The 27,821-nt window shown below is 35.8% G+C and overlaps 3 protein-coding genes across 10 annotated transcripts; 1 reads left to right on the forward strand and 2 right to left on the reverse strand.

Moving 5' to 3' along the window:
- Nucleotides 1-766: 766 nt before the first annotated feature.
- LOC115760143 (coiled-coil domain-containing protein 40) lies at nt 767-4,855 on the reverse strand. 2 transcript variants are annotated; one of them, XM_030701349.1, is made up of 7 exons: nt 3,969-4,855; nt 3,756-3,898; nt 3,138-3,697; nt 2,907-3,051; nt 1,909-2,117; nt 1,456-1,857; nt 1,279-1,391 (listed from the first exon to the last, which is right to left on the reverse strand). In XM_030701349.1, exons 1-7 carry the CDS (start codon nt 4,781-4,783, stop codon nt 1,371-1,373), a joined length of 2,295 nt encoding a protein of 764 aa, XP_030557209.1. In that variant the 5' UTR covers nt 4,784-4,855; the 3' UTR covers nt 1,279-1,370. The 2 variants fall into 2 exon arrangements, with proteins under 2 accessions (XP_030557208.1, XP_030557209.1); XM_030701348.1 differs by having other exon boundaries at nt 767-1,857; nt 3,969-4,850.
- A 2,371-nt stretch (nt 4,856-7,226) lies between these two features.
- Nucleotides 7,227-27,742, reverse strand: LOC115759757 (dipeptidyl peptidase 4). 6 transcript variants are annotated; one of them, XM_030700805.1, is made up of 16 exons: nt 17,158-17,218; nt 14,217-14,376; nt 13,499-13,575; nt 12,410-12,717; nt 11,864-12,137; nt 11,537-11,804; nt 11,165-11,459; nt 10,962-11,094; nt 10,709-10,897; nt 10,522-10,646; nt 10,078-10,464; nt 9,792-9,977; nt 9,564-9,721; nt 9,294-9,499; nt 7,849-8,014; nt 7,227-7,782 (listed from the first exon to the last, which is right to left on the reverse strand). In XM_030700805.1, the coding sequence occupies exons 4-15, from the start codon at nt 12,613-12,615 to the stop codon at nt 7,871-7,873; spliced, it is 2,571 nt and encodes an 856-aa protein (XP_030556665.1). In that variant the 5' UTR covers nt 12,616-12,717; nt 13,499-13,575; nt 14,217-14,376; nt 17,158-17,218; the 3' UTR covers nt 7,227-7,782; nt 7,849-7,870. The 6 variants fall into 6 exon arrangements, with proteins under 6 accessions (XP_030556665.1, XP_030556664.1, XP_030556663.1 ...); XM_030700804.1 differs by lacking the exon at nt 17,158-17,218 and adding an exon at nt 27,687-27,742 and having other exon boundaries at nt 7,227-8,014; XM_030700803.1 differs by lacking the exon at nt 17,158-17,218 and adding an exon at nt 20,156-20,231 and having other exon boundaries at nt 7,227-8,014.
- Nucleotides 20,639-26,941, forward strand: LOC115759756 (ubiquitin carboxyl-terminal hydrolase CYLD). Of its 2 annotated transcripts, XM_030700798.1 has the most exons (10): nt 20,639-21,207; nt 21,265-22,099; nt 24,229-24,448; nt 24,585-24,763; nt 24,928-25,082; nt 25,142-25,360; nt 25,426-25,660; nt 25,988-26,129; nt 26,184-26,380; nt 26,703-26,941. In XM_030700798.1, exons 1-10 carry the CDS (start codon nt 20,698-20,700, stop codon nt 26,894-26,896), a joined length of 2,886 nt encoding a protein of 961 aa, XP_030556658.1. In that variant the 5' UTR covers nt 20,639-20,697; the 3' UTR covers nt 26,897-26,941. The 2 variants fall into 2 exon arrangements, with proteins under 2 accessions (XP_030556658.1, XP_030556659.1); XM_030700799.1 differs by lacking the exons at nt 20,639-21,207; nt 21,265-22,099 and adding an exon at nt 23,136-23,344.
- Nucleotides 27,743-27,821: the final 79 nt, after the last annotated feature.

A 27,821-nucleotide genomic window follows, 5' to 3' on the forward strand; every position in this document is an offset into this window, starting at 1 on the left:
TGCAAAGAATAAATAACATTCTTACTTAGCTTCAATCATATGAAAGTGTATAAGTCTGCCTGTTTATTCGCTTGTCGGACCATTCTTATGTATAAACGCGGCGATCATGAAAACCATAATACTTTGATTTGAAATTTTGTATGTAGTCGATGCCCCAGCCATTCGAGTACCTCCGAACGATTATCGATAACGTGCCTGGTTTCCATGTAATCGATAGGAACCGATATCAAAACGTTTTTATACCCTGAATCAAAGTACAAGGATTTTGTGCAGCTGCATTGACATGTCATTTATAGAATAGAATATACAGAAAAAGTATATTTTAATGTGTAGCTATCACATTAAATTAAATAAATAAATCATTTAAATATGTTTTGTATTGCGCTGAAATCGATCAGTGCCTTCTGATCTCCACCAAGCGAATATATGTATGTGCATATGCATAAGGAAAGAATGTATATGTATTTACAAGTGAGTGATATATGATTATTTACAAAAAAGGAGTATGGGTCGTTCAATAAGATTTACCGCTGAAACACAGAAATTACTATTTGTTTGAGGCAGCTAGCACAAATTACAAGAACTTTTGTATATGTACATGTATTGTATACACACACACACACACGCAAATTTTTGCGCGCCTTTATTAAATGTTACAAACAACATTGTAATTGGGATTATATTGTATTCTTCTATGACTGACTGATCGACTGATTGGTGATCAACGCAAAGCCCAAACCGTAAGAGCTAGGAGGCTGAACTTTTCACTGTAGTTACCTTATGCGATGAAGGTGCACGTCGTTTCGGGAAATTCCACCCGCATGTGTGGAAAATTCGTGAAAAACTTTTCTGTGTACCATTCGATCGAGCTCAAACTCACTTTCAAAGAACTTTGTTGAAATTTTAGAATACATCCGCAATACAATTGCCTCGATAATCATATACATTACTTTCTTCAATTAAATTCCGGCTTTTTTCCAGCGCATATCTATAATTATAATTAAAACGGAGATTAGTCGGCCAGAATTTTGCTCAATTTGTAAAGTTAATTTATTCTTTTAAGAAATGAATAATTTTTGCAAAGAACGATTTTTTTTCAGGATAGTCACGCGATAAGGTCTGAACTATTTCCATCAGAGTGTCGTTCATTTCAATTTGGCCCTCAAATTGTGTTTGAATGCTACTCTCGGAGCGTACAATTTTATGTTGTTGTCCCTTCATGTTACTTAGCCTGCGGAATGCTTTAGCACGATTCTGTTTGCGAATAATTTGTTCCAAATTGGCATGCTTAGAGAGCAGAGCATCCTCTATCTGGGCTCGAATGCCGGCATCTTTATTCGTAACTTCTTTCAGATCATTTTCAGTTTTCCTTAGAATGTAGACCATGCGTTCTATATTGTTTAAATCAGATATGAGCCGGTTTTCTGAAAGATATACTATTTCATTTTGAATAACCTTCGTCTTGTTGCGTACTTCATCAAGTTTCATTTGGGCCTGTGATGCGTTCTTATATTTTTTCTTTTTTGCATCCACATGTTCTTTGACAGTTGCATTCACGAAAATTTGTTCGCGATGCATTACACAATGCTCCAAGTCCTGCACCAATTTCTCTTGTGCGCGTTTTAATTGATTAAAGCGAATTGTCATTCTATGAATTTCCACCTTCATTGCTCCAATTTCGCCATTTAACGAGCGCTCTGTTTTAGTCCAATCTATTGTTTCTTCAATCAGTTTGTGCTTGGTTTCCCAAGATAAAGCTTCTCTATGGAAATCGAGCACCAGGTCCTTGCTCAGTTCAATTTCATTAAGCAACTCGTTAATATCTTTCTCTAACTTTAATGTACTCATCTCGGTGTCCTGAAAATAAAGCGAGTTTTAAATAGTAGCCTAAGAGACTTACATACTTACTTTAAGTTTTTGGCTCAGCTCAGCCTGTTCGTGCTCATATTCGCTCTCCTCGACATTATGATGTTTTCGCTTGGTGTATATTTTTTCGTTAAGCAGTTCCAATTTCGATGTAAATTTTTGTATGTCGAGCTTTAGCTCTCTTGTCTTATTTTCAGATATTTCCAGTTCTTGATCCACCTTAAGCGATTTTTGCTTTATGATTGACAATTCTAAAAAGATATGTTGAAACAATTGTCAATTAACTAGCATATTTATCTAAAAGATCATAAAGAATACTCTAGTCGGAGATATCGAGAACTGTGTGTCGAGCTGCTGATGTTGGCCTAGAATACATACGTATAAGTCGTGCAAGTCAAAACACGATGTCAGAAATACTTACAATACAATACAAACTTGGATTGTATTTAACAGACTAAAAGATGAACGGATAGTAAAACAAACAATATACGGAATTATTGCTGAGAGGCTTTTGAAATAGCTATACGCACAAGCCTTCTTTGTTATACCCTTGTAAAGGGTATCATAATTTTGTCATGGACTGAGTAAGGCATAGAACGACAGATCTCCGACCCCATCAAAGCATATATATCTAGCTGTCATAGGATCTTTCGGTCGAAAACTAATTACTTATATGAAACTTTTCTATATCTTGAGATATCTTACCCAAATTTGTCACTTATAAGTCTTATTATATGCTTTAGCAATATCGGAATACTACTTATATCATCAGATGCCTTGGAAACTGCAGATCGAAAAGTTGGCTATGATATGGAAATCTTTTTTTAAATTAACATAACTTGACATAACTGGGGATTTATCAGTTCCATTATGATTCTTATATGTATGCAGGATCTTATCCGACCACTATATCATATTGCTTCTTTAGGAAAGATCGGTGGAATCTTATATGACAAAATATATTGTTTTCAAAGATATTTTAAGCAAGCTATGCAGGTAACAAATCTAGTAAGATTCAATCCAATCTAAATTACACTTACGTTTTCGAGTCACCTGAATTTCATGTAACTGTTCACTTCTTTTGTGAGTCAAATTGACAAAGTGATTTTGGAGCATTATCCAAAATTGTTGATGTTCTCTGATTTGGTGCTCACCGACTTGAATGGATTTTTCGATTTGTTTTATCTGTGGGTATGTTTGAATTCATTAAATTTAACTTTTTCAATATGAATGCAAGCATGTACAAAAGCAATACCAAAATGGAATCTTACCTTAAGTTCAGTAGGACTTCCAGTATCTTCGCCAAAGGCTGTTTGAACTTCTTCAATTTGGTTGTTTAACTTCTCAAATCGCTTCATTTTAATTTCAATTTTAGTTTGCATTTGCTTTAAGTCCTCATCCAAGCTATTTGATTTTTCTTCTGCTCTAGTCAGATTGTCTTGAATCTGATCATTTTCTTTTCTTGTATTAAATAGAACGCTTCGTAATTTTTCTACATCGAGCAAGGCTAATGCCAATTGATTTTGTACTTTCGACAATGACAAGTCCACGTTTCGACGGTGTTCTTGTGCCTTATTCAATAATTTTAACCGATACGCACTAGCTTTATCCGTAATCAGTTGGTCCTGCGCTAATTTCAGTATAGCTTCCTCAGTTCGAAATTTTTTTTGGTGATTTTTGTCCAATACATAATCAAGCCGCCGGATTTCTGATATTAATTTATTCCCTTCACGAGTGGCTTCTTGTAAATCGGCTTCAGTTCGAGCCAAAAAGTCGGGAAATTCATCAAGCCTTGTCTGCAGCACGACTAGTGTATCCACTTCCCGTTGACCTTTGGAAAAATTGATAATTAATAACTAAAGAAGGCTGGGTGGAACTCATTTACTTACAGTCTCGACTAAGGGTACTCATATCGTCGGCCAACCGCTGTTTAAATGACTCCAGTTTTTTATTGAGCACCATTTCTCTTGCAATTTGCTTTTTCACTGCTTCAATCCCATTTGAGTTCAACTTTATTGACTCTTTTTGTTTTCTAAATACATAAATTAATAAATTTTTATATAGGTATATGAAAATATGTAATTATGGTCTCAAATACATACCGAATATTATCCTGAACTTGAAATAAGATTTTGTCTCTTAGCTGAATTGCAATGATGACTTCACTCCAGGCCTGTGTTAATCGCTTGTGTTCATTTTGTAGAGCCTCCAAGTCGGTGTTAGCGTCAGCTATGCTCATATTGAGTACATTGACCACCTCCTGTATTGCGGTTTCGTCTTCGGTAATAGATTGCAGCTCGGCTTCTTTTTTTTTAACCTCCATATCCAGTCGATAAAAAAGTATGTCCGATTTCCTTTTCTCCTCAGACAGCTGCTTTTGCAATTGAGCATCTCGGCTTACAATCCGTTTGGCATTTTTAACTTCATCTTCTACTTCATATGCCCATTTCCTTATATTACTACCCAAGCTTTGCAAGTCTTCTAGCTCCATCATTCGGTTATGATACAGCGATTTTTGGGCTCTTGTTAATTTGATTTTTTCCTCATATTCCTTCTTAATTATTTCCACAGCAGCTTCTTCCTTTTGGCGCTTTTCAATATGCTCATCAATTTGGGCAGATATTTCTTTAATTTGTTGTTCTTGGAAGGTAATTTTACTTTGCATATCATACAAGGCCAGTCCCTGTTCTTCACGACGATCCTCCTTGGCCTTAACTTCATATTTTATGTTTACAATCTCATTTTCTAACTTGTTTTTTGTACGCAAAAGATGCTCTTTCAAAGATTGTTGGAATTTCCGCAATAGCGGATGGTTTGGCGGAAGAATGCCCATTTCTTCCGGCTCCAGTACTGGCTGCTGGACTTGGTCCGTAATATTTACAAAGTCGCATGACTCTAAGTCCTCGTTTTCCGACATTGTATTAGCAATTGTTTTTCCAAACAGTATGTCTTACAAAATATGCTTTGTTTTTCATCAATATTTATTATATGTGACAAAAATACCTAACGTACATTAGGTTTCTACGCGTTACAAACGGCCCAACCCTGTTTAAAAATATTTACTTAGTTTTGGTGGTTGACGGGTTTCTATGCCAACAGTAATATTTTTCGTGGTCTTAATTTAGTTTGAATTACACACAGGTAGAGGAAGCAAGTAAGAGTACTTCAGTTAAGAATGCCTGACTATGGATACGCTATACCCAACTGTAATCTATGTATACATTCACAAAAATACCCTTGTATACTGCAAGCTTTTTATATGTTATATATTTTTCACAACCTGCCTTGCAGCCAGCTCCAGCTCAATGTAAAATGTGTTGCGATTTTACTCATCGTTCTCATAGGGAGAGTTAAATGAACTCCGGGGATCATGTCGTAGCTTCACTTTGATATCGGCATTGTCCGTTGAAAGATGCAAGCTCCTGACGCACAATAAAAAATATTACAAAATTGAGAGAATCATTGTCGGAATAATGCGAGAGTTCCCCAGAATCCGGTCTGTTAGCATTAAACGCAAGGCTTTTGTTTTTATATTGTTAAATCAAAAAAAGTCTCCATTGCGCTCATATTAGACTTAGCGAAAACAAATATGCAAAAAAAACAGTTAAATTATATATAGTTTTTGTTGCCCGTTCGTATATGCATTATGGATGCCACCAGAGATCGGGCACAAAATGACTGGAAAGTTTGAGCGTTAATTTATAGATTTATATTTCATGTAGGGGTTATGGTAAGGAACTTGCTAAGGAGCCTTAGAGGACTTATCCAACATATCGATGCCTTTAGTATGCAGATCCTCAACTTAAAGTTAGATTTAAATTGGCAAGTTCATCTGTCTGTTTTTAACCAAAAGACCTTTGTTACTTACAGACTATGAGATTAGTTACACGGGGAGGCAGCAAGAAGAGCACTGATATAGAGACTGGACTATTGATACTGATTAACTATCTTTAACTTGTAATGCTTAATGACAAAATAAATATGCCTTCTGCTAGATGACACAAATAGAACGCAGCGCCGAAGTGCATGTAGGCAGTGAGAATCATATAACATTGGGTAATTTATATGCTTTTCGCATTATTTACATAATTTTTGCTTTAAAAGGTAAAGTTCCGATTATTACTAAATAAAATATACTTTATTCATTTTTGATTTCTAAATAAAAAAAGTTAAACAAAGTTAAATAGCAATACATACACATGTACAATCTAGATGTAAAATATCTAATCACCATATTGATCTTAAAATGTAAATAAGCTAAGATAACACACCTTCGGATATCCGAAGTTCATATAATTTTGAGTCGCTTGTAAATTTGAAAAACACTCAACTTATGCTCAATTATAATGCAATAACATATATATATAAATCATATTTTGAGCGCTCTATATTATTCTATACAATTTGAGATTCATCTAAGTGTCTTTTCAAAACAAAACAAATAAAAGTTTTTCAATAATTCAGTTGATTTTTGTTAACCAAACGTCATAAAGCCCAATAAAGTTAAATCCATACATAGTATGTATATTAAACTCGTTAGTTTTTCTATGTCAATATTATGTAGCACATAAGCCATTAGCCTTTTTAAGTGCCTTTGATTTAAGCGATTTACTTAGGGTATATACATGTAGGGCGGCGAGGGTTTGTTTCAAGTGGTCGCAAATATCAGTCAACACATATTTCCAATGCGAACCGCATTTACAGGGAAAAAAGCAGAGTACGGCAAGTGTCATTTGTTGTTATGGCAATGTGTAAACGATGTGTGAACTTTGACTAGAAAACTCAATCGACAGATTAAGGCTACTGAATTACCAACTGAACTACCAACTTTCGATTCCCTTCGTTAGCACTCAGCTACTCTTGGTAGGCTTATGAGCTTGTTATGACAAAGAGTTTATCGAAAGAAGTGGATAAATTTGCCTTGGTAATAAGAAGGAGAGAACCAACAAGCAGCTGAACGCGGAAAAAGGATAAATTACAAGTTAACAAGAACTAAGATCGACAATGTGCCATATTTATAGATTATGGCATGCGATCAAAAACTTAACAAATGTATTAGAGTAGCTTACCAGCTGAAATTGAAACTGTAGTTTAATTCTTTAATAATTATTCCCGACAAGGCCAAAATAAAAAACATAAAAATGAATGGCTCATAGCCAAACAAAAAATAAGTATGTATGTTTGCTTCAACTAATATGCATACGCGAAAGAACATTTATTGCTGATTGTCGAAAACCAGTTGCGAAAAGATGCTTGTAGCTTAGCTGAGGAAGAGCATGTGGATTTCTGTTGCAGACAACATACATGTGTTGGTCGATATTTGGAACCTCTGATAAAATTTAAAAAAAAAAAAAAAAAACAGTTGTTTGCAAAGAGATGACTGGTAAAATAATAATTAATTAATAATTTCAATTGTTTTCGCAAGCGACTTAGGCTATGTCCTTTAATTCCTTTTTAGATACTTTTAGATAAGTTTTTTTTCGTTCCGGTAATCAGCGATCTAAAAGATCAAATATGTATGATTTTAAGAGCTTACTGAAAGCAGTATAAAATGTTAAAACCACTGCCATATTCTTTAAATATTGTACAAATTGGTGATGATAGACAAATAAAGCTGTATATACTTATTACAATATTTAACTATATATTAAGGAAGGTCTGGAAAAGGAAGCATGTAATTTGCTCCAAAGCGAACGGGGCTCTTTGGAAGGAATATATACTAAAGATTTTACAAAAAAAAAATATATATATATATGTATAAAAATGTACATTATGCACAATATAATCATCGATTAAGAGATAATTTGCACAACTCGAAATCATGTGATGTATGTATTTTATATTTTTAAGTACGAAGCATTACGTGAGCCATATTACGAGTTTTAAATGTCCTTCGTTGGAAAACAACCAGTGTATCTAATCGTAATGGTATAACAGTTCAAGTTCTGTGTAATATTATAATAATTAGCCTATTCTATTTACATTTCGAAGATTTTTAAGCCCGCTATTCAGCAGGTACCATATTTTGTTCCAAATCAGGCTTTGTATCATCGGGATCCAAGCTTAGGCACTCGGCAAAGTAGTGTTCCATAGAGGAATACACATGCTCTAACACTCCATTTAGATCGTGGCCTTCATCAGCATAAGTCTGCAAGTAAATTTAGTTGATTCTTACAACAGTTTGGTATAGAAATTGACAAAAGATGCCAAGCTCGTGCTGCGTATGGTACAGAAAAATGTAGGTGGACAAAAATAAATGAGGTCGTGGATGGCTCGTTCTGCCAGTGCACATTATACCCTTTTTAAACATCTTCACAAGATCACATCACAAAACTTAAAATACACAAGTGATTGTTCTGACACAGCTACATTCTGGTGGAATTGCCCATTGCAGGTCGATGGCGTGCTCGTCAATCGAAAGGGACTCCCAATGAGGACAAATCACCCGTTTTATAGAGCATCGAGCAGTCCTTAGTCTACCTCTCTTTTACCCCCTTGCCCCAACTGAGTGGGAGTACATTAACCAGAAAGACCTTAAATGTGCCTTGCAACATTATGCTTGGTCAATTTTCATGTGAAAATATATACATACACGCAAATATATATATACAGACATTAATACACATGTACCATATGTACATATTTACATACCTACATACACACACACACATACATACATACATTCACACATACATACATACATTCACACAAACACAAACACACACACACAAACACAAACACACACACACACACACACACACACACACACACACACACACACACACACATACATACATACATACATACATACATACATACATACATACATACATACATACATACATACATACATACATACATACCTAAATACGTACCTACACACATACCTACATACATACCTACATACATACCTACACACATACCTACATACATACCTACATACTTACCTACGCCTCCTGCTCCGCCCCCTTGGTGCTCCTCCTCCTTCGGCTCCGCAGCTTCCAGCGTTGATGCCGCCTGCGCCTAATTCATACGCGCAGCCTGCAAGCCTTACTTAAAATTTTGAGAATCGAGGAGGAGGGCAGCTTTAATAAATACGTTTTCTTATTTAAATTTGACGCGCAACAAGACAAATTGGTCTGCTATTGGTATGGCAGACAATTTACATGCATACATACATACATATATACGCACACACATACACACGCATACACATACATACATACATACATACAAACATACAAAGAAAGCATAGGTCAAAATTTCCCAACCCCACAACTTGGTCAAATATCATCAGATTTGCACGAGGCTTGGCTCTTTGTCCATGGTTTGGCCTCTTGATCAAGATGGCAACATTATTCTTGCAATATATATATTGCTATGAGTGAAAATCGTATGCAATTACCGTGCCTAAGCACGTGATTTACCTGATAACGATATAAGATATTTGCTTCAGTTAATGATTTAGCTAGTTGCACACCATGCACATACGGTGCAGTAGAGTCCGCTAAGCCGTGAATCAAAAAAAATGAGTTCGATTTAATTAGTCGAGCACGTTGCGTTGCATCTGCTTCTACGTATCCTTTATAGTTTTCAGCAGGCAGACCTAATATGCGTTCAGTAAAGGCAGAATCTAAAAGAAATGAAAATTCTTTAAATTATAAGAAAAAAAAATTGAATGAAACCATATATCTTACTATAATAAAGCCAATCTGCGATAGGGGAAATCGATATGCCACACTTGAAGACGTCTTGTTGCGTTCCTAAAACCATTGAGGTAACATATCCGCCATATCCCCAGCCCCAAATACCAACTCTCGTTTCGTCTAAAAAACTGATGGTATCCAATAGATATCTAACGATTAAAGCAACAAAATATTTAAATGTTATATCATAACTTATATTATTTGATAGTTTTAACTAACCTCAAAACAGATATTTGATCCTGAACTTCCACTCCCCCCAAATGGCGATATAAAGATTTTTTGCTTTGACCTTTTGCTCCTCTAACATCCAAACGCACATAAATAACATCATTTCTGGAGGACATGTATGTTCCCCAATCTATTCTAAACTTCTCGGAAACAGACTCAGAGCCGGGACGGCCGTTTCTGTAAAGATACGATATAAAAGTGGAGGAAAACAAAAAGTCGAACAATAGGAATTTTTATTTAAAGCTTGGAATGAAAAAAGTAATAGATAAATACATACACTTCAACAACAACAGGAAATGCTGCGTCCCGGAGTTCTTCTCGCCAGCTGGGTGGCAAAAGTAACTGCACTTGTGCCCGGCTACCGTGCGGCAATGGAATCTCAAATGATCTCTGAATTGGTAAGGCGAGTTTTTGTAACCTTTCCGTGTAGAATGGTCGTGTATCATACAAAATTTTCACAAGACTGTGAGTCTTTTGTGTGTGCACCCCTGAGACCGGTAATCCTGGACCTTGACACTCGAGGATGTAGAAATCAATTCCATAGTTCGTTGCTAAACCAGTTGCTGGTGTAATAAAGGCGTCAAAATGAGAACAATTTGTATAATAATATCTACTACTCCAAAGAGCTTCGCCCAAGTCGCAAGTTATACATTGAGGTTCGCTTCTGTTAAAAGACAAAATACTATTTTATATAATCAAAATTTGAAAATACTCCACTTACTTTCTGGTATCATCATGAACGGGATCTTTTACGGAATACAAATGTCTTTGACCAGGCTTTTTATCTTGAGTAGCCAGATAATACACCACATGATTCGTTGTATCCCAGCACAAGATTTTTAGAACCTTAATTTACAATATATCATTGCGGTAATACTATTCATTTTCGAAATGCATTAACGGCATACCTCATATCGGCCATGGGATATAACCGAAATTCTTTGCTGTGATATAGTGATGTGTTTAATGTGGGTGAAATGGTCATTTCCTGATTCCTGAACACCAGCGAGCAGTAAGAAACTGTTTCCGTCGGGAGCAAATACGGGATGTGGAAAAATATCTAGCCACTCATCTTCAGGCGCGCGCTCAGAATGTATCTAAATAACATTTTTTTTTTAAATTATTCTTTTATTTTAGGTTTATAAGTGAATCTATACTTACTTCTGCACATATCCAATTTTTATCTTTTGCACATGTCGCGATTATAGTATAATTTTGAGAACGTATCATAAAAACTACAGATACTTGATTATTGCTACCGGCTACCCAACCAGCTGATGTTATGTAATAATCTCTTTATAAAAAAATGTGATTATTATTTTTTTACTTTTAATTTATACTTATATATATATATATATGCTTACTGCTCATTTAAGGATGGTGGCGGTCTTAATTTCATTTTGACTATAGACATAAAATTTGTTATGTCGACTATCCATAGCTGAACTTCAGGATTGGCAGTGCCAGGCGTAGGGTAGCGCACATTTTTAGTCTCAGGAAATGAGCTTCCCGATGACATACCGCTGCCAGCAATAATGGCACCAGATGATAACCATGGATATGTCATCATCCCGACGTGAGTATCATTAAATGAGGCGAAAATAAAGTGACTTCCATCAGTTGACGACCAAATTGCTTCCGGAATATCAAAAATTTCCTCTATTTACAAAAAAAAAGAAGAGTTTATTACCCTGAACCCATTTGAGAACTCAAATTATGTACGAATATATCATTACCCTGGTAAAGCCAATCAGGAACTCCATTATAAATATTGTTTTCTTGCCCTGTCATTGTTATCCTTATATCCTCTTCCATCGAAGGAGATTGTCTTACAAATATATCATTGTCAGCAACAATAATGATTGAAGTTGTATTTCCCAGCCAGGCAGCATATTGAAGTCGGGTTCTTTGCACCTTTGATGAGTCTTTTAACTTCACTGGCATGTGGTGGTCATTATCTACATCATAGATTGTGTAAAACGCAGTGAAAGATTTCTGAAATATCTTTAATTAAACAATTATTAATATCTGAATACAAGCACCGTCCACCTAGGTTGGCTTACTTTTTTTACATTATGCCTGAACAGGACATATTTAAGATCGTGCGAGCATTGATATCCCCGCACATTTAGTTGACGAATGGTATGGTTTGTAACTAAAATATTTATTGAGTTTACTGTTGTATCCAATAGGGAAAGTCCTCCGTCGTCCGATTGAAATACATATTTTTTCGTTGTCACCCAAGATGGAGGCAATCTTGTTGGCGTCAGCTCCCCTTGTAAATATTCATCAAGTATCATTCTTCGACCCGACCAATATAAAAGCTCGTCCACATATCTTTTAAAAAAACATTGTAACAAAAATAAATCATATATCATATAAGTACTCAATTTTACTTGTATGAAAAAGATGAGTAACCAACTAGCGTAAATGGGCATAAAAATCTCGTAATTTTATAAATTTTGGTAAAAGCAAGAAAGGTTTTCAACACAACAAAGTTATGACAACTAATCACAAATATATAATGTTTATGAGGTCGATAGAGTATTCATCTAAGAAGAAGTCTTCATCTAAACTAAGGTACGTGAAGAATATTTATGTATACATACCCCAGTAAATATATAGCAGTTATTATACCAGCTATTACGAAACTAATAACTAATAGAGAGAAGATAATACTGCGCCAGTTGTGTCCTTCATCCAAATCAAAGTCTTGATCTTTCTGCTTTGAATCTTGAACCTGTAATGTCTCATCCGGTGGAAGTCTCCATGATCCTCCTGCTCCTCCACGGTCAGAAGCAGCATTGGCGTGCATTTTCGTAAAATCTCAGCAGGAGGTTTTATGATAACTAAATTGTTAGAGAATTAAAGTTGTGGCAGGTCGAATTGTGATTCGGACGGTGTCGGAAGTAAAAAGCTAAAAGAAAATAAAGGACAGCTTAGTTAATCCCTTTTTTAGGGCTAGTGTACTATAAGTTGTATACATTTTCAAAAAGGGAGACAAATTTTCTTAATATTTTTAAACTCCAATAAAATTGTGTATGAGAATAGATAGTGCGACTGTATGAGGCGATTTCGGAATATGCTAACTCTGCCTTTGAGTACATTTTCTCTAACCCCTTAATAATTCATACATATTAATCTTTGATTTATTGCTTTCATATCTCTGACTATTCAAGAGGACGGTGAAGAGCTGACAGTGATTCCCCACTCCCACGCTGCTGACAAAGGAAACTCCTAAGAGTGCACAGAGTGGTGATGGTTCTTCTCCTGCTCCTCCAATAACGTATGCCGATAGAGAGCAGAAAGGCAGTACCAGGCACCTTCATGAAAAACACTTGAAAAGCGAACTCAACCTTTGGAGTGTTGACCAAGGGTTTATAAACTAGCTAGCTAGACCCTTTGGGGTCTACTAGAGTAGCTGATCCATAATTGTAATAAATTTAAGCAATATAATAAAATACACATTATCTGACATATCTGTTCTTTTTTGTAGAGTATACTCTGTTCTATATAGATATATTGGAGCAGTTTTCTGTGTGTGATGGTAATTTAGTCTTTTGCTATTGGGTGTGCTGATTATGTTTGATTACTTTATAAATAGTATTAATTATTTGAAAAAATCATATTCGGACCTAATTATCAGCTTAGTAAATAGTGATACAAGGGAAAGATCACCAACACCAACATTTACTTACTTTGTGAGAATCATCATGCCGCAATTTTAATTGTCATCGCTTTATCTTGATTAGTGTAAAAGAAGCGAACCGATTTCCTGAAAAAATAGAGCCGCTTTAATTTGTTTTATATTATTCAGTCTTAACATTTCCACTTAACTGTAGCCCAAATTAAAAGTCAGTACTCAATGCATGCTGCTTTTGGCTAGCCCAAAGTGCGAACATGTTTAGAGCAAATCATAAAGCATAAGAGTGGTTCGGTTATTACGCTGTCGGCAGAATCAGAGGAATTCATATCAAGGAGTCTGGTGGACGAGATCACGACCAGGGAGGATCCTTGCCAGGCGCTGAGAGGTCAGATACAATTATTGGCTACGATATAGCTACCAGCAGGTAGGTCAGTTTAAGGACATCACCAGATGTTTTTAATGCTTTATTTGGATCAGGTCGGATCTAACACGGAGCCACCATCTACATTCGATACACCCCGCCAAGATGGGAACTCCAGCGATTTCAGTGTATATTGACGGAAATATCCGAAGAGACTCGCAACGAAGCTCGCTCCGGAAAAGCGGAAAACTTGAATGCGTGGGCCATTTAAAGGGGAAGTAAGGAAACCAACACGACAGGGATCAGCCTGCGATCTATTTGGACCTCTTCATAAGCCACAATGATAAATTAATATTTCTTAATCCGCAGATTGTTGTAACGAAAATAAATAATGATAATTTTTTCTTACCAACACACATTGATGATCTGACTATAGGAAATACTTCTGGGGCCATTCACAAGACTCGTACTAAGAATAAAACGTCGATATATGTGGTAAATTATTCATTTCGTGTCCTCCATAAAACTATAAATACGATCACAGAACCAAGGAATGTGACATTTTCGACCTGAAAGTAGAAAAAGGTAAAAAAAACGCTTTACGGAAATAATGAAAATCAGCAACACGTATTGTAAAGATGCCCAATATTAAGATCTTAGGCTAACACCATATATTCAAGGTTCACACATTGATTCGGAAGGAAGCTGGATTATTGTTATCCTTATGGTGGCAAATTCCATTGGTTAGCCTATTGATTTTCACTCTCGATTCAACATCATTCTTTATGGAGTTGTAGATGCACCCCCTTCTGCGTATTACATACTTATTAGCCATTGGTCCCTGTTTGATACTCAATTGAGTATCGCAGACAAAAATATGCACCTGGGGACGAAGTTTAAAACCTTGTATATTTGAACACTTACTCCAATACTGCCGGCCGATTCCTGCCAAATGTAATATACAAAAAAAAAAAAAATGACGAAGATGGTCAGCGATCTAAACGATTCGTCTTGAAATCTGTAACGCATAGACGGACGCATCTCCACCCCAATAAAGTTTATATATTCTTGATCAGCATCAGCAGCCGGGTTGATATAGTCATGTCTGTCCGTCCGTCTGTCTATTTCTATGTGAGCTAGTCGCTCAGTTTTAAAGTTATCGCCGCGAAACTTTGCATAAGACCGCTTTTCTGTTGTAGTCAGAAGATATGTCGGAACTGATCGGATCGGACCACTATAGCACATAGAACGATCGGTTGAAAATTAAGGTCTTGCTTAACAAACTGATATAGTTTTTTAAGATACTTTCTTAAATACCGCTTTACCTTAACTCAATCGAAAAGATGCAATTTTAAAGCGTTTCAGTTACATTATGAATGCGAAATAAATCAAATATTAATACTAAATAGTGCGAAATATTGAAATTCTGCACAAGCACAATTATCAATTTGCCATCCAATGAGTGTACAATGGCCCTTTGGGGTGCGACCCCGTCCTCAAACTGCGGTATAAGCAGTAAAAATCAATGGGACTTAAGAAATGATTGCTCTGCATTTCTTTTTTGTTTCTCAAGATGATTTATCTTGTTCGCTCTTCTTTTATCTACCTCTACATATGTCCATATTAAGGTCACAACCTTGAATAGTGAAGGTTGTTCATGTGCAACATGAACAGAATGTGCGTTTTTATGCCCTCAACCAACTGTCTGTCTATCCGTCTGTATGAACGCAAAGATCTCAAAGAATCTATTGGAGCTAGAGATGTGTAATTTGCATGTAGATCCTCCTAGGTCCCGCGAAAAACGAGTTTGTTTCCGATAATCGATAACTTGCCCAATTTCCAAGTAATCGATTAATATAGATATCGAAATCCTGTTTTTACGAGCTTGTAGCACGAGCAGAAGAAGTTTCGGGGTGTCTCGGATAAAACGATTGGTTTCCTCGTACCGATGTCACACTATTGGGGAACCGAACTTGTGTCCTCGGCAGACCACACAGCTATCCGAGTAACAAATCAGATGAGTGTGATCGGGGCTGGGCGATCGAAGTAGTAAGCATTTCATGAGGAATCGCCTTTTTGGGTCTTGGATAATCACACTTGATTGGTAATCAATGCACGGCTCAAATGTAAGAGGTCAGATTTTACACTGATTTTCAAAGGTCTACTTAAAATATAATTTTCACGAGGAATTTAAGATTGTTCGGACACAATTTAATTTACAACGGAAACAAAATGGATGAAAGGCAATGTTATTAAATGTGTGACGCAAAAACATTGGACCGATTAACGCCGGGTAATACCAGCTTGTACATTATATAAGTGTGCTCAGTGTGCTGATCAGAAAAACACAAAAATCAAAATCAACGCGGTCAAAATAGCAGACACATGAAAGTCCTATGAGGTAACAACCGTTTGTGGTCATAATACAAATTATAAGCAGGCGAAAAGTTACATGCATACATATGTATATTGAAACATGTATATGTATATGTACATATACATATGCCTTTTGGCTTGTACATGTCCAGTTAACATTCTGTTATTTTCTAAAAGTCATTGTATTTCCAAACGCAAGCATCCCAATTGCATGGATGTATGTACATACATATGTACATATGTAATTACAATTTGCCACTAAACACACATTGTATTTGTATAGTGTTAATAATAACATGTTTGATATACATACATATGTGTGTCCTTATGCATGTCCTTATTTGTTCAACTTATTTGTGCGCTTCTTATTTATTCGTATTCGTTGTTAGTCTAATTATATAAAACGTTCCATCATTATGCTACCTTCACATACATACATATACCTACATACATATGTACGCATATTCGCATGTATGTATGTATGTGTGTATGTATGGAAGCGTAGCTATACAAGGACGTAAATTCGCATTTAAATTTCCCCGGTAATTGTATGTTATAAATAACTTTGATATTTACGTTTATATACACACATATATGCATACATTATATATTATATTAATAAAATATTTATATATATTTATTTTGATTACATATACATATACATATTCTGCATATGTATATGTATGGGTATTCGTAAAAATTGTCATTTTAATTATATCAACATTGATATATGTATGTACATATTTGTATTAACTTATATATTTGTCAACATTATAACTTTACGCGTGCTTCACAAAGCATTTACACTGTATATACTGCATATACATAAATGTGTATGTATTTATGTTTATTGGAGAGCTGAATTGATATTATTGCACTTCTTTTTTGCACATAAATTCACAACCTTCAGAATGTTACATGCATTTACATATGTACATCTGTATATAAATATGTCTCTATATAAACATACATACTTTGGTGTTAGCCAAATCACAAACACTTGTTTTCAGTTATATTTAGTGGAAGACCATAACCCAGCGACAGACAACCCGGGACTAAAACCGATTTTCGTTTGTTGTTTTAAGAATTGTAACAAATTTTGTGCCCATGAAATATGCTGAGAGGATTTTCAGGCAGCGACATTCAAATAATGTTCTAAATACACTGAAAAAAATAATATACATATATATATGTATACACACACAGATTTATACATATATATATTTTTTTAAATTAACTTTAAGATATTTATTTTAAAGATATTTATTATTTAAATATTTTTAGAAATATGAGGCTGTTAAATAAAAGTTTGAATATTCTCGGTTTTTTGTTTAGTGTAGAGGAATGTATACTAATAAACCGTTGGGGTGGCTTAAACAAGTAATTGTCCCTTTGTAAAAATTTGTATTGATAGCTTATGGTTTTTCTATTTGGAATATATTGACAGTTATATTAGTTATTATATAGATGCCAATATGTATTTATTCAATGTAAAAAGGTTACAAAAGTGGGATTAAACAAATGGTAACTCTTTGGGATATTTTCTCTTAAGCAAGAGAGCGGCCCGCTCTTTAACTTAAGGGGTTGTTTCAACCTACGATTGTACTAGCAAGTTCTGCTTTGTACTGAGATATTGATTGCATTTGACTTTTTGACGCTTGGAGAATATATTTAATCTTAACGTCAAGAATAAAAGAAAGTAAAATGTATTTGGAAACAAAATCGTTAAATGAAAGCTTTTTATGAATTTCAGATTTGGCCAGGAATTTTAAATAATATTTATATAATGTTTGTTTCTGTGGTTTTTTGAAGGATTTGTTATCGTATGATTATATTGAAGCCTTCAGGATCTATTTAGTGGAACCATCTGACTACTTTTCCTAAATATTTTTAAGCTTCTAGTAACGAGATGGATAGAGATGTACTATATCAAATGATTGACAATATATGATTGATCTTCATCCTGCGCAAAATAAAATGTTATTGGAATTTCATGATGAAATACTAAAACATTCAAAAAATCTCGCAAAAAAATGTTGTGTATTCCCGAAGCTTGCATTTGCCGACTTGCTTGGTGACGGATTGGTCCCGGCTTCCGCGTTAGTTGCCCAAGCAAGTGAATACATCCAATAAAAGCTTTCACTCGCGATAAAAGAAAAATTAACCGAGAAGGCAAACAGAATAATGAGATCTTTCTAGTTCGTCTGCGACGATCGGGTCCTTTCCCTTCCTGTCGCCGGTTGTTTCCCGGAAGAAAGGCTTCAGCTGTGAAGTTGATGTCCCGATAATGGCCTTCGAATTCGGGATGCTAATTTCATAGCGAAGCACTAACCGGAGTTAGTGATTTGAAGCTGCCGCAACAGCACCGTCGATTTCAGCGAAGGATGCCATTCCCGTAACCGTAGGTTGTAGTGCCTACCCTATTCCTAGAAGTTCCCTAGTAGATTGCTGTGGACAATATGGAAATCTTGCTCTACTTATTCGCTCTTTCGCGGGGTCGAGTGCACTCACTGAAGACCCTGAAGTTACCTGGTTGTGCATTGCGGTTGGCTGATGCGGTTTTCTGGCCTGCATAGGAAATACCAGTCTGATACCAATCGTGTCTGACACAAAGAAAGTGACCGCTTCTGGTATCTTTGTCCCACGAACTCTGACGGCCTTTAGTCATTCTTGAACTTGTGGCAGAGCTCACAGCACTTCGCGTACTTTCCTCATAACTAGTTTTCCGGCCGTGGAAGCATCATGACATTCCCGTAGAACCCTCTGCCATTGACCACTGAGTACGCAAAGTTTCCAGGGAATATGGTCTTCGTCATCCGTCTAGTAGCCAAAATGGCTGTATTGCCGGTTTTTCTCGACATAATCGGAGCACTTGTTCAGTTCTCCGGAGATCCAGACACGTATACTCGCGACCAATTTGCAGGGGGATTGCTACCACTGCTTGCTGATAGGTCTCTAGAGGATGCTTTGATAGTGGAGCAGCCACTACATTGAGCTTGCCTGTCGGTAGGCATCAAACTGGATTTACTGGAGTTCTAGTGAAAAATCTGCTCTTCTTTCCATTGAACCTAAGGTTGGCTGCGATCAACCGGTGGAACACCTTCCTAAGGTTCTCGAAATGTTGTTTTTGCGTCACCTCTATTACCACAATATTATCTTAATAAGCAAAAAAATAATCGGGTTCATCCCAGACCTATTACTGTGTCTAACGTCCGCTGGAAGGTAGCATGTGCCAAGGGCATACCAAAGGCATAACCCGCTATTGAAACAAGCCTCGGTCCAGTACTGTAATCGTGATACATTGCTGCGATATCTGCCAGTATCCGCATTTCAAGTGTGGAACTAAATCGTGCATGACGCAATCGCTTCAGTATGTAGTTCATCCTAAGGACCGCCTCCTGTACGGGAAATTTACCATGCGTTTCATCTCCGCCAAACACCACTCTGTCGTAGACTGAGTTCTAGAACTTTGCTTTGACTGCTTCACTCTAGCAGCTACTTCCGATCTACTGTCCGTTTCCCGCATCCGAGCAGTGGCTTCTACTGCCCCGATATCCGCATACCCAACATAACACAACGCGTGCCTTGTGATATTCCCTGACTGGGTGTCCCTCCTGCGCACACCTGAATGTCCTGCCTGTAACGGAACCCTGCCCCATTATCTTGGCTCATCATTTGATGAGTGACCTCCGCGGGAGCAGTTGCTGGTGGAGCTGGAACGCTTCCGCAGGGATCTGTCGTTTGGGTCACACTGGTCGGACCCCGGAATGTGATGGGTAACAGGGTAGCATCATGGCTGTACAAGCTCTGCACTGAACGGATTTACAGCGGCCTGACTGTATATTTTTTGTGTTTTTTTTTTTAGCAAGGGTGTATAGGTCTAAGGTACTTCCGACTACCAAATATCCCAGGCTTATATTTAACACATGTATATATTTTGTTGATTTTCATTTGACACTTGTTTGGGCATACCTGGAGGGCTTTAAACCCCAAAAATATGCTTGCGGCAGCTAGCGCATGTTGCAAGATTTTCTGTATATGTGATCAAATTCATGTACACATCTTTTCCGAATTCTATAAGGAGTTTTCTAATTGCGTTTGTATTATGTTATATACTGAACCAACTGCTCGTAGCTGCAGTTGGTGTTGGTAGAAGTAAATTCAGAGAACAATCTTATTTGTAACATATAATATTTTTAAAATAATTTAATAATTCAATAACGTTTGTTCACTTGTTCGTCGTTTACGTTTTGTCACTAAAGAGCGGCTTTTTGTCTCTGCTGATATATCGATAAATTGCTGTTTATGATAATGCCAGTAACGGTGACAGCACGTTATAAGTCTTACAATTGTTTTGTACGCATAAACGTTGGTGTTGAACAAATCCAAACTGTGACTTAAATAGTTATCGATAACTTTACGTATATCTGCTTTATTCAACTTTGATTAAACTTATTTGTTATTAGTAATCTTTATTTTGAATTTAGATTATTTATATATGCTAGTAGATTTTGATGGAAACTAAACCAAAATATTCCAAATATGCGCTCATAAATCGTCAGATTGAGCTTACCAAATCTGGATGTATTTCTTCTTCAGATTGCAATGTTAACGTTAACAATTCCAATACACGTACTGACAAGCTAATGGTGTTTCCTGGGTCGTCAATAAAGATTATTGGGACTCCAGACGGTAAAGAAAGTGAGAAATGTATTGTACAGATCTTAGATTTCAATACTTATACAAATACGCAATTTTACGAAATCAAGTCAAGCTATTTGGTAAGAGTAGCAGACGACATTTGGCCATTTGTCATCAGCATTGCAAATCTGGAAAGTCGATTGCGTCTGGTGTGCAATAAGGAGCAATGCCTCTGGTTGACTACACTGAAGCTGAACGATCTTGTCAGTGTGCAAGGCGAATTGTTTAAAAAAGGCAATTTGTGCTTTGATTGTATTGTGCGTTACATTGGTCCAGTGGAGGAACTGAATCCCGTTGGATATTTTTTTGGATTGGAAATTTTGGTGCGTATAAGTCGTTTATCATAAATAAACCGTTATTTATATATATATATATTCTAGCATCTGAATAGTGGACACTCGCCGCAGGCCAAGGACATTCCATTCGCATCAAAATACTTGAACTGCGAACCGCATTTATCAATATTTGCCACTGCGGATTGGATAGCTCCCGTCTCAGGTGAACTCAAACATAAATTATCTGCAAAAAAGTTCATGAATGATACTATTGAACGAGTGTACACTGCCATATTGCCGGCAAACTTGAATCTTCATGCTCAGCGAAACGATAACAAGTACAAGAAACGACAGCCCACCGCTCAGTTTTATGATAGTTTGCCAGGCAGAAGCGCAGATAAACCGGAAGGCGAAATAATGACTGAGTCTATCAAAACTGATGAAAGGATGCCCATAAACGAAGTAAATAAATGTAATAATAAAGAACTTAAAACATATTTGAGCAATTTTCCGGCATCTTCGGAGCGAAAGAGCACAAATCAAGCAAAAAGTGCGACAAGCCTTCGTAAAAATATTGCTAGCGAAAAAGATCTATTTGGTATAAAAAATAGAACGGAATCAAGCGTTAATGAAAGGGATATTATTATCATAAATAAAAGTGACATTGAAGAGTCCACTAAGAATGAGCATAATGTATTCATTGTTAATAATTCTCAGGATAAAGAAAACGTGGACCTAGCCGATTTGCTAGGCACGAATTGGCCAACAAATGCTGGAGGAGCTGGTATGATGTTAAACAGAACACAATCAGTTGCGAAAACTTCTGACAATAAATTGGAAGCATGTCCATCATCTAGTTTGACATGTGAAAGTTTCTCCAAAAATAATGAAAAATGTACGGACCTATCTAGTTCACCCTTAGATGTCAAATCAAATCTTGGTAAGAACTGAAATATTTTGCGCCCTAAGCGCAATTAAGTTTATCACTGTACGCAATTAATATATATCTAATTTTTATTGTCTCGAAGTCTTTCCATGGAAAGGTTTCGGATATACTGTCTGTTTAGAATCAACATTTTCCGCTTATTTTAACCTCGAATTCCGAAGCTTTTAGTCAGCAAATAGGTTTTACAACCTATTTTTGATCCAAGGGAAGTGGATTTTGCAAAAAATGTTAAACACGAATCAAATAAATTTTTTTTAGAACATATCAAAAAGTTAATGCCTAACGGAGCGGAGGAAAAAATTGTTGTAACTAGGTGATTAGCATAAATTGGTCGAAAAATGTCCTCTAGTTATTGTACTACTACTATTACTAACTAACTACTACTCACTGTTACTACTCTGTTTGCACAGCACTGTCGGTTGCCTTCACATGTAACAATACAAGAGAATTTCATTAACATTATTTAAGAGACACGTTTGCTATTTGGAAGAGTAATTTTATGTCGGCAAATTTCTCTCGACATCAATTGCAGGGCTCTCAATTTTTTGTATCCATTTGCAAACACAATAATGCGAGTGCTCTATTTTGTTAGTATTCGATTAAAATTTGTGTTCCAAACTTTATTCTCCATAGAAGTCTGTGTGTTTTGTTATAGTTTTTATTTATATAAATCAAATTTTAAATAACATTAAAGCGAGAAAAATGCAACGGGCCGAAAACACTAGAAATATATGTATATATATAAAAAGCACATGAATCATTCATAGAATATTCGCCAAAAAAAATACTACATATTTTGCGTGATCAAGTGAATTTTTCCATAAAAAAAAGATTAATATTACAATTGTTTTACTCATGTGTGTCTTCAGTAATTTATAACTGAATGAACCATTTCTCAAATTTCTTTCTAATTTTGAATAATCATTAGCAACAAAATTGACAAACAGGGTATATACCCTGGCAAATATTTCTAAAACCTCTGCTATTTTTATATTTGTAAATACAAACACATGGTATATATAACTTTATAGCGCAACATGTCGTAAAGTGTTTGTCTTTCATTATTCATACACCGCTGATTATTAAAAGTTTTTGTTGCAATCATTGTTTAAAACAATCATCACAAACATAAAAATATATTGGCTGAGAAAGTCATATATAAATATTCATAAAATATGTACAATATTCCGTTGACTGTTTTGGAGTTCAATGCACCAAGAAGAGAGATCTGTTTTGAAGGTATTTATTTATAGATTTTTTTAATTTAACTTTACAGAGTGTAGTCTCGCAGTCCGTCCGTGCTAGAGTCTAATTTGCCATTTAGACTACTCGTAAAAGACTGCCTTCATAAGAGATCGGCCCAATAATATAATAGACACGCTCATATCCAAAATTGAAAAAATTGTAGATTTGTAATTTGCAAGATCAAAGTTGCGCAAATCATCTACCTAGAGATGAAAAAAAGACACGACAAGTATTCGATGGATTTCAATCGACTATAAAGCTACGGCAGCGGCTTTTTTATGATGATGTTCAGAACATGAAAATCTGAAAATGATCTGCATTCTAGCTCTTAGCGATTTCAAGATTTTTGCGTTTATACATACGGACAATTAGTCGGACAGATAGACTGACGGACATGGCTAGATCGATTCTTCTATTGATGTTGATCAAGAATATATATATACTTTATGGGGAGATGTTATTGATGTTGATCAATAATATATATACTTTATGGGGAGATGCTTCCTTATGCCTGTAACATACATTTACTCAAATACATGATACCCTTTTTACCCATTTTCAATAGGTTTAGGGTATATAAATGGTGATTTAACATCCGGTTATATTATAAAATTAAATGAAGTGAGGAATGCACAAAACACACAAAGTCGGTTCGCTTAAGATTATATTTCTGAATCTGAATCTGGACCGACGACTGCAAACAAGATTAAAAAGAACCATGTAATTTATAAATAATTGTAACAAATGTAATTTCAATGATAGTAACCCTGTGATATCATCTTAAAACTACATTTTCGCAAGAAAAATATATAGGTTCAATAAGCTTTGAGGGTTCTTGTTTCCAAAATATAACAGAACTTATGCTTATTCATTTTTAGAGAATTCAAACTACCAGCAATTATCTGAAATACCTGGCACAAAGCTAACAATCGGATCTCTCGTTGAGGTTTCGGATTCTGGACCTAGTGATTTTTATGGCGTAATTCGTTGGATCGGCATTCCTCCAAATTCAACAAACATAATGGTTGGCATTGAAGTTGAAGATGATCCAAACTTAAGGAATCTTAACACATCTGATGGAACTTTTAATGGTGTTCGGTAAGTTTATGTAAACAATTTAAGGCCGTTTTTATATTTTTGAAAACGTTGGTGGCAGTTGTCAAGAGAATGTGTCGCTTTCCGCGATTAAAATTAAAGTTTAACATATTATTGAGCTAGCTTCTATATTTTCCAGATTATTTAAATGTCGTGAAGGTGGAGCTATTTTTGTGCCGTCTAATAAATGTGCAAGTGACCATAGATTCGTCGATACTGAGGGCAGCTGCTTAGTTGGCACGATATCACCTGACGTTAACGGAATTAAATTCGGCCACGTTGATTGTCCATCAGTGTTAGGCGCTGTTCCACCATTGGGTAAGTATATAAACCATCCATGCACATTTGCCAGGCTTTGAATCATACAACGCAATATATATTATTTTATTATATATATTATTATTACGTATTAAATGCGTGCTCCACAATCGATATTTATTGACTGATGTGACCTCTCATAATAAAACTGATTCGTTTTTCAGGTGTGCAAAATGTAGATGAATTAGAAGAGATATGCGGAAAATTTAAAGGCATTCAGGGACACCACAATTCTTGCTATTTGGATGCAACGTTGTTCTCAATGTTTACTTTTTCCAGTGTCTTTGATTCCATTTTATATAGAAGGCCCGACCCTCAGGTAATTGTAAACCTCTAAATAACAAATTTCTTATATTATTTATTTATTTTTTTTTATAGGATATTTCGCATTATAGGGCTGTTCAAAACGTTTTACGTGATGAGATAGTCAATCCATTGCGAAAGAATGTTTTCGTTCGTGCTGATCGTGTCATGAAACTGCGTAAATTTTTGGATCAACTTAGTTCCGTAAGTGGTTTAACCAGCGAGGAAAAAGATCCAGAAGAGTTTTTAAACAGTTTGTTATCCCAAATAATGAAAGTGGAACCGTTTTTAAAAGTACGTTTAACTTTTTATAATATATTTAAATATTATAAAAATATATATGAATTTGTTTCTTTCAGCTAAGCTCTGGACAAGATTCTTATTTTTATCAACTGTTTGTAGAGAAAGATGAGCGATTGACATTTCCGACGGTGCAGCAACTTTTCGAACAAAGCTTTCACTCGTCCGATATAAAATTGAAAGAAGTTCCATCTTGTCTCATAATTCAAATGCCTCGTTTTGGAAAGAGCTACAAAATGTATCCTCGAATTTTACCATCCCAATTTCTGGATATTACAAATATAATTGAAGATTGTAAGTTTAAAAGAAATAGTACAAATGCTTTTTTTCGATTCTCAAAGAAAAGAATTGTGAACGTGGCAGTCCAACAACAACAAGTAAACCCCAAGACAGGCTTGATGTTGCTTCAATTCAGAATTCAGAACCAAAAGTCGAAGTTTTTTACAGAGATGGATAAAAATGATTTTGAAACCAAGCAGAAGACAAAACTAAGTTCACAAAAATGTGTTTTTTTGCACAGCTCTTAATTTTTAAAGCTAGAGTTATTAGCGCTCTATACAGGATTTAAACAAATAAACTTTAAGTTGATGTTATTTTAATTTCCTTTTTATATTAAATTAGCACCCCGTGAGTGCACCGTTTGTGGAAACCTTGCCGAATACGAATGCCGCGAATGTTTTGGTTCTTTGCAGGCAGGCTCTGGCCTTGATTGCACAGCCTTTTGTCAAAAATGCCTTAATACAATTCACATGCATGCAAAAAGGTTAGTTTTAAATTATTAATTACGCTTTGACAAACATGCTTTACATATTTTCAGAGCCAACCACAAATCTAAAAAACTTTCTGTGCCAAGAGACTTTAAAGTAATGGCCGATCACATGATTCTACCAAGACTTTACATGGATCTATTTGCCGTTGTATGTATAGAAACTTCGCATTATGTAGCATTCGTGAAAGCAGGCTCGGGACCAGATGCTCCATGGTGCTTTTTTGATTCAATGGCAGATAGAAAAGGTAATTTGGTAATAGTACATTTTTATTTATTGTTGTAGCTTATAGCAGGTCAAATAGTTATAAGAAGCCTTGCAGCTCGTACCGTTTGGACTGTATTAGGATTTTTTTATACTTAAGACCAACAGACTAACTTGTGTAGAAAAAAGTTGACAATCGCTCAGACGGACATGGCTATATCGACTCGCTACAACGACGACTTCTATGCTCTATTTTATATCGAAGTATATTTTGACAAATTCATGAAAGAATTTTCTATGCACGTTCTAATATATTTTTTGTTTTTAAAATGAAATAATAATTCTTATATTTACTTATTCTATAGGTGAAAAAAACGGATATAATATACCTGAAATGATATCCGTTCGAGAATTGCCTAAGTGGTTATCTGACGAGGGCGCCCGACACATTAATGAAAGGTCCGTGAAGGACAAAGACTTACCTGAGCACGCGAAGCGTCTGTTTTGCGACGCGTATATGTGTATGTACCAAAGCACTGATGTTATGATGTACCATTAATGATTTTTTTTTTAATTTTCAAATATATTTTGAACCAATAAAAAACTTAAAATAATGCAATATTACCTATTTTATTGATTAGGGTCTTGGCTTCATTCAAATTTGATTTAAAAGCATGAAGCTAAAAAAAAAAACATTAAATACCTGTCGGTCTGACGACGAGCTGGTAAGCAGCATAAAGCGACCGCTAGTAAATTTGTATGGTTCTTAGACGGTAGTTTACCGCCGTCAGAAATAATTTGGCTTTTCGTTAAGCTCATATACCTTTGAAGTTTGCTATTGCGCACATATCGTGTAAATCTGGTAGGGTATTCACTTGGAACGTGGGCTTTTAATATGGTATCTCAGTGTACAATGCCTGATGAGATCACAGACGTCTCTAACATTCACGAGATTTGCTCAAAAAATAGGATTTCGATATCGATTTTTATCGATTGCTTGGAAACGGAACAAGTTATCGATTATCAGAAACAGACTCGTACTGCGCGGGAACTAGTAGGACCTACGTTGACCTGCGTTCATACATACGGACGGACATTGTTAGATTGGCTCGGTTGCTGATTAAGATTTGGTCGGAAATGCTTCCTTTTGCCTGTAACAAACATGTGCACAAATACATTATGCCCTTTTTTTTGGCTCTGACTTGCACAGAGAACCTCCTATCTCGTTACTATGCGACTGCCGGCTTGAGTTGTTTGGTCTTAAGCTTCCGGCAAAGTTCGCAATACTTCACATACTTGGCGGTGTCGCAAAACATAATTGGGGCTAATATTAAAACTGTTTTACTTACGCCTTGGTGTCCAGCCGTGGGAGCTTCATGACATTCCCGCAGCATCCTCTGTCGTTGATCATTGGCTACTCACAGTTTCCTGGGAATGTAGTCTTTTTCATCTGACCGATGGCCCAAATGTCTATACAGTTGCCA

The sequence above is a fragment of the Drosophila novamexicana genome, unplaced genomic scaffold (genome assembly GCF_003285875.2).
Source record: "Drosophila novamexicana strain 15010-1031.04,08,12 unplaced genomic scaffold, DnovRS2.1 tig00000387-arrow-pilon, whole genome shotgun sequence".
In the NCBI taxonomy this organism is placed as follows: Eukaryota; Metazoa; Arthropoda; class Insecta; order Diptera; family Drosophilidae; genus Drosophila; species Drosophila novamexicana.

Bases quoted from the DNA above. Each gene is read 5' to 3' on its own strand.
- LOC115760143 (XM_030701348.1), bottom strand. From the start codon at position 4,783: ATGTCGGAAAACGAGGACTTAGAGTCATGCGACTTTGTAAATATTACG. The intron at 2,118-2,906 runs GTAAGTGTAATT...ATATCTTTTTAG, and splicing joins AATTCAGGTGACTCGAAAAC to AATTGTCAATCATAAAGCAA. The intron at 1,858-1,908 runs GTAAGTATGTAA...CTTTATTTTCAG, and splicing joins AGCTGAGCCAAAAACTTAAA to GACACCGAGATGAGTACATT.
- LOC115759756 (XM_030700798.1), top strand. From the start codon at position 20,698: ATGGAAACTAAACCAAAATATTCCAAATATGCGCTCATAAATCGTCAG. The intron at 25,361-25,425 runs GTACGTTTAACT...TGTTTCTTTCAG, and splicing joins AAGTGGAACCGTTTTTAAAA to CTAAGCTCTGGACAAGATTC. The intron at 26,130-26,183 runs GTTAGTTTTAAA...ACATATTTTCAG, and splicing joins ATTCACATGCATGCAAAAAG to AGCCAACCACAAATCTAAAA.
- LOC115759757 (XM_030700804.1), bottom strand. From the start codon at position 12,615: ATGCACGCCAATGCTGCTTCTGACCGTGGAGGAGCAGGAGGATCATGG. The intron at 10,898-10,961 runs GTAAGTATAGAT...AATGTTATTTAG, and splicing joins AAAATTGGATATGTGCAGAA to ATACATTCTGAGCGCGCGCC. The intron at 9,500-9,563 runs GTAAGATATATG...CATTTCTTTTAG, and splicing joins CGCAGATTGGCTTTATTATA to ATTCTGCCTTTACTGAACGC.